Source organism: Cherax quadricarinatus, chromosome 67 (genome assembly GCF_038502225.1).
Source record: "Cherax quadricarinatus isolate ZL_2023a chromosome 67, ASM3850222v1, whole genome shotgun sequence".
NCBI classification, from domain to species: Eukaryota; Metazoa; Arthropoda; class Malacostraca; order Decapoda; family Parastacidae; genus Cherax; species Cherax quadricarinatus.
Window position 1 is genome coordinate 7330908 of NC_091358.1, and position 9462 is coordinate 7340369.

General features: G+C 38.8%; 1 protein-coding gene across 2 annotated transcripts in view; it reads left to right on the top strand.

Moving 5' to 3' along the window:
• Window positions 1-3780, top strand: part of LOC128699651 (WD and tetratricopeptide repeats protein 1) — a 72125-nt gene extending 68345 nt beyond the window's left edge. For both annotated transcript variants that reach the window (XM_053792406.2, XM_053792404.2), the window contains exons 14-15: window positions 29-221; window positions 3165-3780. In XM_053792406.2, coding sequence (XP_053648381.1) covers window positions 29-221; window positions 3165-3413 — 442 coding nt within the window. In that variant the 3' untranslated portion in view covers window positions 3414-3780. The remainder of the gene's footprint in view (window positions 1-28; window positions 222-3164) is intronic.
• Window positions 3781-9462: the final 5682 nt, after the last annotated feature.

Sequence of the window (9462 nt, forward strand, 5' to 3'; positions counted from 1 at the left end):
TTTCAATACATTTTGTCCTGTGTTGCAGAGATGGTCAATTTATTGCTGCTGGTTCTGATGATGGGAATTTGTTTGTTTGGGATCGCCACACAACTAACCTTATTCGTGTTATACCTGGAGACGAGTCCATTGTTAACTGTGTCCAGTGCCATCCTCACAGCTGTCTCCTGGCGACCAGTGGAATAGAATCTGTTGTCAAACTATGGGCCCCTCTCCCACAGGTAATTTCTGGCATGTAAATATAAAGTAAACAGAACTAATAAATGCTAGGGTGTTCAGGAGAGGGATGGGATTAAATACAAAATGGGAATTGACACAGTTGCTTTTTGCTGATGATACTGTGCTTATGGGAGATTCTAAAGAAAAATTGCAAAGGTTAGTGGATGAGTTTGGGAGTGTGTGTAAAGGTAGAAAGTTGAAAGTGAACATAGAAAAGAGTAAGGTGATGAGGGTGTTAAATTGGGGAGGAGGAGTATGGAAGAAGTGAATGTTTTCAGATACTTGGGAGTTGAAGTGTTGGCGGATGGATTTGTGAAGGATGAGGTTAATCATAGAATTGATGAGGGAAAAAAGGTGAGTGGTGCGTTGAGGTATATGTGGAGACAAAAAACGTAATCTATGGAGGCAGAGAAGGGAATGTATGAAAGTATAGTAGTGCCAACACTCTTATATGGGTGTGAATCTTGGGTTGTGAATGCAGCAGTGAGGAGGCAGTTGGAGGCAGTGGAGATGTCCTGTCTAAGGGCAATGTGTGGTGTAAATACACCTACCATCCGACTTACGACCGTGTTTTTTATGCCAAATTTCTGGGAAATAAACAACTATTTGTGTTGTACACAGTGGTTATCCTTAACCTTACAGTATAAAATACAGTACTAACAACATAAAAAGTAAAGTAAAACATGGAATACCAAAATAAAACAATAAAATAATTACAAAAATGTTTTGTTGATATTCAGTAGTAAAGTTCGACTTACGACCGGTTTCTCGGAACCGAACTCGGTCATAAGTCGGATGGTAGGTGTATTATGCAGAAAATTTGGAGTGTGGAAATTAGAAGGTGTGGAGTTAATAAAAGTATTAGTCAGAGGGCTGAAGAGGGGTTGTTGAGGTGGTTTGGTCATTTAGAGAGAATGGATCAAAGTAGAATGACATGGAGAGCATATAAATATGTAGGGGAAGGAAGGCGGGGTAGGGGTCATCATCGAAAAGGTTGGAAGGAAGGGGTAAGGGAGGTTTTGTGGGCAAGGGGCTTGGACTTCCAGCAGGCGTGCATGAACTTGTTCGATAGGAGTGAATGGAGATGAATGGTATTTGGGACCTGACGATCTGTTGGAGTGTGAGCAGGGATTTAATATTTAGTGAAGGGATTCAGGGAAACCAGTTATTTTTAATAGCCAGACTTGAGTCCTGGAAATGGGAAGTATAATGCCTGCACTCTAAAGGAGGGGTTCGGGATATTAGCAGTTTGGAGGGATATGTTGTGTTCTGAGCACCTCTGCAAAAACAGTGATTATGTGTGAGTGAGGTGAAAGTGTTGAATAATGATTAAAGTATTTTCTTTTTGGGTCACCCTACCTCGGTGGGAGACGGCCGACTTGTTAAAAAAAAAAAAAAAAAACTATGGATAATCTGTAGGTTGAGAACAATCTAGGCCCCTCCAGCAGAGTCAAGGAACAACACTTTGTATAGTACAGAGGTATTGTTTCATGAAATGTATCCCATACAAATGACTAGTTTTTACTATATACATCCTTCAAGGAGGGTGGCTTGATGCTAGGAAGCTATACAGTGGACCCCCGCTTAACGATCACCTCCAAATGCGACCAATTATGTAAGTGTATTTATGTAAGTGCGTTTGTACGTGTATGTTTGGGGGTCTGAAATGGACTAATCTACTTCACAATATTCCTTATGGGAAAAAATTCGGTCAGTACTGGCACCTGAACATACTACTGGAATGAAAAAAGTTCGTTAACCGGGGGTCCACTGTATAGTCTAGTCTTAAAAATTTGAGCTATTTTTTTTCCCCCTTCTCGTATCAAACTCCTACCTTTCATTTCCCAGATGCAATAGTGCCCTTATGAGTTTGGTGCTTCCTAGTGTACTCATCTTAAAAAGTATAGTTATTTAGCAGGACTAAATACAATATACAGTCGAGCCTAGGTTGTTAAGCATTACTTGTCGATTAAGTTTGTTTTTGAATGAGATGTCCGAGAAAAAAACATCTGGGTTTTTGTACATTCTCATGGTTGTCGACAGGCAAGTTTTTACGTGTATGGTGGGTAGCCACTAACTTGTGTGCTGTAAACATCTTTTGAGCTTTTGTTGTGCATCTTGTGGTTGTGGTGCAAATTTTTTTTTATTGCAAGATAGCCATCATGGGTCCAAAGAGAGAGATGAAAACAAAAAGAAAATTTGTAAAAAAGAAGTTATTAGAGAGGAGGAGGAGCAGGGAAGGGATGATGTGCCTATTGTACTTGTCAAGGAAATGTGTGCTAAATGGCAGGAGTTTGTTGAAAAATACCATCCACACAAAGCAGTGGCCATCTGTGTCTCTAATATTTACAATGACAGTGTAATGTCTCGGTTTAGACGAGTGTTAAAATGGAGCCTGAAACCAGCCTCGCTGGATAGGTTTTTTTAGTGAGAAAGAACCAGGTGTTAGTGGTGAAGAGACAAAGAAAACACCAAAAGGACAGTTGCCTGATATATTAATAGGTGACTCTCCTTCCATGCAGTAACATCCCCTCCCTCCTCTCCTGGCAGGTAAAGGTTTATGTACTGTACAGTATTTCAGTTAAATTTTCATGTAATTCATTTCTACACTTTCCCGTTGCTGTATAATTTTATACTTTGTTTTATGTAGTAGTTACCAATGTACTAATATATTATTATATTGTCATTTGGGGTCTGGAATGGATTAATTCTATTTGCATTATTCTTTTACGGGAAAAATTGCTTTGGTTGTCAATTTTGGATGTTGAATGGAATCTGGAACGTATTCGAAAGACAGCAATTGAGTGAATGTGTTTTCTTCCTTTTAAACTTGTTGGCAGTCTCAGCAGGAGACTGCCAACAAGTTTAAAAAGTGTGTAATTGGGCAAGTTCATCTTTTGAAAAGTATTTTACAAGGTGAGATAAAAGCATATTTTGTTTTACAGATGGATAATGACAGTGAACCATTCTTGGATATAGAGGAGATTGCTCAAGCTAACCAGCAACGCATGCGTGCAGATCCCTTAGAAATGATGCTCATGCATATGGGTAATATGGCACACATGCTTGGTGGTGGCAATGGGGAGGGAAGAGGGAGTGGAAGACCAGGTCAGGCTAATGACAACCCTCCAAGAGATCCATCCCCTGGGCTCAATGATCGCAACATGGCTGATGTGCAGTGCCGTACCAGCTGAAACTGAAGTTCCCAACTCTTGTTGGCAATCTTCTCCAGAAACAAGACTGTGATGGACTCCACTGACTTAGGTCTGAATTCTGAAGAACCATTTACTAATTTACTTAGGTATTGTATGCCACAGCATTAAGTCATTATGAATAGTATGGCCAATTAAATACCAAAGAATAATTCCTGAAATGGGTATTTCAGAGTATGGACCTTTGTTGCAGGAGTCTCCTTAGGTATAGATTGTTTATTAAATGACTTAGGACAGTAAACAAACTTAACCTATCCTTTAGTTTAACTAGAGCCTTCCAGACAAGGGGTCTTAAAGATATTCAAATCATCCCTAAATTTGCATTGCAGTGTAATTCACAAAAAAAAGTACATACCTAAAAATTATTTTAACTCATCAGAGATGGAGTGTTCACAGTCTCCATTGATAATTTCATTTGCTTGTCTTTATATATCAAGTGTTATCTATTGTCCAACAAAACGGCTAATGTTCACCCCTTTCCATACTCAACACCCATTATACCTACTTGTTCTACTTCACAGTTTCCTTGCTTTTCCTGTGTCTAATTTGCATCTTGTGTTTTATAAAGATTTGTCAGTAATTTAATCTTCTCATGATTTTTTGTTTTAAATCACCAGCTGTTTCCCATCAAGGCAGAGTGATCCAACAAAATCACGTTACCCATCACTTGCTCCCTAGGTGCCTTTCCATAAATGGATGATAGCATTTAATGTAAAGTGCCTTTGTAATGGAAATGAAAGTGACAACAGGCCATATTAGAAAGGTATCTGGGAGTAGTATTAGACACTGGATTATCAGAACAGTGATAACCTTGTATGCTCCACTCTACTGGCAAAATTGAAAACAGTTTTCAGATACATAATGTCAATATAAAACAAATAGCATCCACTTAAGAAATATAAATGAAGACAAACCATTAACAAGGCCTTCATTGTTGACCACTTAATCAACCAGGCTATTGCTGTCATTAACCTGAAAAGGCATCACAACGTGGGTGATCTAGCACTCTCTTTTCAGGTGTTCAGTTATGTCTAGATAACCTCTAACTTTGTTCTTGCAGCAGGTTAGAGTAGGGCCATGATGTAGATGCTATGATCTCTGCTTTCACTGGGTTTATTGTACAGTTCCATCTCTCTCACCTCAGTAAATTATAGTAGCATACAGATTTAGGATTTTTTTTATTTTCTGTTTATATATTATCAAGTATCTCTCCTCCATTCCAAAGTCATTTCACATTCTTTGCAGAGTGCCCAGTAGCTTCAGTGTTCTGTTGATTATGTGGACAGTAAATGACACCTGTACATTTTCTAGCTCTTACTTCCTGCCTTGAAAGGAAGTGTGCACACACTATCTTAGATATGAGAGCACAAGTGATTTGAAGATGTAGTTGCCACATTATACCAATTTCAAAATGCCTAATATTTCCTTGATAATATTTCACTACTTTGCAGTCTGTGACCTCCCACAGTTCATCTTTATATTGCATACGGTGACTATGGTCAGACGTTTTTTATAAAATTCACGAACTCAGATTAAAGTGGCTATTACAATTGACATTATTATTTCACAAATGTCACTCTGTGATCATTAACTTCTGTTTTGTAACAGCATTATAGGGTCAGTACTTTTAGGAATTATAAAAATTTTTATTTTTAATACTATTTGAACTGAAATACTGGATCATCAGTTTCTATTGCTTTATGAAATTAGTGAACAGTTGTAGTAATCATTTACAGAACCTATAACATGGTAATTATTATTATAATAAAAAAGAATCGCTAAGCCACAATGGCTATACAGCGCTATAACATGGTAAACAATCAACAGAAAACAAAATTTTAGTAGACGAATGCTACAAATGTTCAAAAACTATGAATGCTGTGATCAGCTCATTTTAATTTTCTCATCTTCAAGTTTTCTTGTCTCCTCTGAGCATTTGCCTCATGTCAATAGGATCCGTTTGTGCTTGTTCTCTGCTTTACTGAGTATACTAGATTTTTCTAGCAACGAGAAAATTAAAACGAAATGATTACAGCATTCATAGTACAGTGGACCCCCCGGTTATCGTAATTAATCCATTACAGAGAGTGTGACTAAAACTGAATTTGAGGATATCTGAATTTATTTTCCCCATAAGAAATAATTTAAATCCAATTAATCCGTTCCAGACACCCAAAAGTGTTAAAAAAATTTTTTTTTTTTTACATGAAATATACATTTACCCACACAGAAAACAATGAGACATGAAGAATAAACAATAACAACATGACACTTACTTTTATTGAAGACTTGATGTATGGGAGGAGGGGAGAGGATGGAGGAGTTACTAGTGTTTGGAAGGGGAATCCCCTTCCATTAAAACTTCAGATACCAAGTTCTTTTCCGGGGTTACTTCCCTTTGTTTTTTAATGCCACTAGGACCAGCTTGAGAGTCGCTGGACTCCTGTTGCTCAAAAAATTGTTCCAGGTTATTATAATCAAAAAGAAGCGCCAAACCACAAGGACTATACAGCATAAATTGTTCCAGAGAGCTCTGTTTCTGACTTTTCTTTAAAATTTCCCTAAAATGGGACACGACATAATCATTGTACATGTTGCCAACACGGCCTGCAACAGTTGTGTCAGGATGATGTTCATCCGTAAATGTTTGCACCTTCTTCCATCTCTCTTCCTCCTCTGAAGCAGTTTCCTGAGGTGTGGTCTGTTGCTGTTGCAGATGAAGGCCTTGCAGCTCTTAAATGGTTAGCTCTTCCCTGTGGTCCTCCACTAACTTCCACATCCTCGCCACTCATCTCCAACCCCATGAAATTCCCCAATGCCACAATACTTTCCACAACTGCCATAGGCTCTTCAGGGTCAGCCCCAAACCCTTCAAAATCCCTCTCTTGGACACATTCTGGCCACAGTTTTCTCCAGAGTTCAGATTCTTGGAAGTCACTCCCTCCCAAGCCTTACCTATAAGGGTTATGCAATGGAGGATACTGAAGTGATCTTTCCAGAACTCTCTTAGGGTCAGTTCAGTGTCCGAGGTTGTCAAAGCACCTTTGAAACATTGCTTTGGTGTAGTTTTTTTTGAAGTTTGAAATGACCTGCTGGTCCATGGGCTGGATGAGAGGAGTGGTATTAGGGGGCAAGAACTTCACTGTGATGAAACAAAATTCCTCCACAATTTGGTCATCCAAGTCTGGAGGATGAGCAGGAGCATTGTCCAGTACCAGGAGGCACTCGAGCTCCAATTTATTTTCCAGGAGGTATTTCTTCACACTCGGGCCAAACACTTCATTGAACCAATCAAGGAAAACTTCCCTCGTGACCCATGCCTTACTGTTTACCTTCCACATCACACAATTTACTCTTGATGACACTGTTTTTCTTGAACACACTGGTATTTTTAGAGTTATACACCTTACTGGTGTATCACTCTGAAATCCCCACTAGCATTACTGTAGAACATGAGAGTTAGCCTGTTTTTCATAGGCTTGTGTCCTGGGAGTGCCTTTTCCTCCTGCGTAATGTAGGTCCTCTTTGGCATTTTCTTCCAAAAGAGACCTGTTTCATCACAAGTGAACACTTGTTGGGGTTTGAATTGTTCAACCTCTATGTACCCCTTGAATTCCTGAACATATTTTTCAGCCGCATATTTGTCAGAACTTGCAGCCTCGCCATGCCTTACCACAATGAGTATGCCACTACGCTTCTTAAATCTCTCAAACCAACCTTTGCTGGCCTTAAATTCACTAACATCAGCACTAGTTCCAGACATTTTCTTTACGAGATCATCATGCAACTGCCTTACCTTTTCACAAATTATCGACTGCATAACACAATCTCCTGCTGTTTTTGGTTGATCCACACTAACAAAGTCTCCACATATTCAAGTATTTGCGATCTCTTGTTTTGTGAGCATATTTGCACCTTTCGCAACAACAGCTTCCTTGATTTCCTTTTTCTTGGCCACGATGGAAGCGATGGTTGTATGGGGTTTCTTATACAACCTGGTAAGCTCTGCCACACGTACTCCACTTTCGTATTTTGCATTGATGTCTTTCTTGAATTCTATAGTGTTTTTTGCCTTCTTTACCAAAGAGCTGGAACTAGAAGCTTTCTTTGGGCCCATGGTGGCTTATTTAGCAGTTGCAAGCTACTGGATAAGTACAGGTCAGCCATAGAAGTAGTCAGGTCTAAGGGAGGAATCCCAATAAATAACAAAAAAAGGCACAATACCGTGACGGGAACGATACACAAATAACCCGCACATAGAAGAGAGGAGCTTACGATGACGTTTCAGTCCGACTTGGACTATTTACAAAGTCACACTGTGACTTTGTAAATGGTCCAAGTCAGACCAAAACATCGTCGTAAGCTCCTCTCTTCTATGAGGAATCCCAATCTTGCCTAGAAAGGGAGTGGGCAATGAATGGATGTCTAGGGCAATTGGTATAAATTGCTGGCTAGACAGGTACTGCAAGGAACTTGCAATCCCATTCACTGATAATTGGGACAAATTCTATGGCAAACGTGATATGTATGCAAGGGATGGGGTTCATCTCTCTAGGGCTGGAGTGGTTGCATTAGTCAATTCGATTGAGAGGGTAATTGATGATTTGTCTAGGACTTTAAACTGATAGATTATAGAGGTATGGGTGTTTGTGTGAAACAACCAGACTGCAGTATTAGGGCTGAAAACAGCAGATATTACCAGGATACCTCAGGGATATGTTTAAAAGACAATATTCAAAATAAAGTTGCTAGTAAAGGCAAAGCAATTGATCAACAAACAAAGAGAGATAGTAGAGGGCAACGAGTGACTAGCTCCCTTAAGGTTTACTATACAAATAGTAGGAATCTAAGAAATAAGATAGATGAGTTAAGATTACTTGCAAGTGCAGGTAATATAGATATTATTGCTATAACAGAGACATGGTTCAACCTGAAAGATAAAGGCCTTCTGAATGCAACATACAGGGTTATAAACTATTCTACACTGACAGGGTCAACAGGAAGGGTGGTGGAGTGGCGATGTATGTCAGAAAATTTAAATTGTCTTAGACATGATATACAATTAGAAATATCGGACACAGAATCTGTTTGGCTAGTTTCTCAAGGGTCGTGACAAATTAATTTTGGGTGTGATTTATAGGCCCCCAAACCTTCATAGGGAGTGCAGTAAGCTGTTATGGGATGAAATTCATAAGGCATCTAGATATGAAAATATTGTATTAATGGGAGATTTTAACTTTAGACAAATTGACTGGAACAATGTGGCAAGAAATATCGAGTCTAGTGACTTTCTTGATACGGTTCAGGATTGCTTTTTAAAACAGTTTATGACAGAAACAACTAGAGGAAACAATCTACTTGACTTGGTTCTTGCCAACAAAGAATCACTAATTAATAATCTTGAGGTTAATGATGAGCTTGGGGAAAGCAATCACAAATCACTTAGTTTCAATATATCATGGAATTACCCAGATAACTGCAATCAAATCTCTGTCCCAGACTTTCGCTTGGCCGATTTCATGGGACTGAAAAATTACCTGAGTAGGGTAAATTGGGATGTCCTGACTATGGGTCAGGTAGGTGGTCTTGGTTGCCAATATGACATTTTTCAGAGCATAATTTTAGCTGCCCAGACAACTTTTGTTCCGAGTAGGTAAATTAGATCTTACAAAAATGATCCAAAATGGATGAATGAACAATAGATTAAAACATCTCATTAGTCAAAAGAGAGTCATTTATAGGCATATCAAAAGAGGGGAGGGGCAGTTAAGAAATCAATATATTCAGTTAGAGAGAAATAAAAAAAAAAGGAATAAAATAAAAAAGGGATTATGAGGCTAAGGTAGCAAGGGATTCGAAGACTAACCCAAAATGGTTCTTTCAGGTATACAGAAGATTAGGGACAAGATAGGCCCACTTAAGAGTAACTCAGGTCAGATCACTGACAATGATATGTGTGAAATTTTCAGTACTTACTTCCTCTCAGTTTTTACCCAGGAAAATACTAGCGAAATTCCAGAAATAATAGATT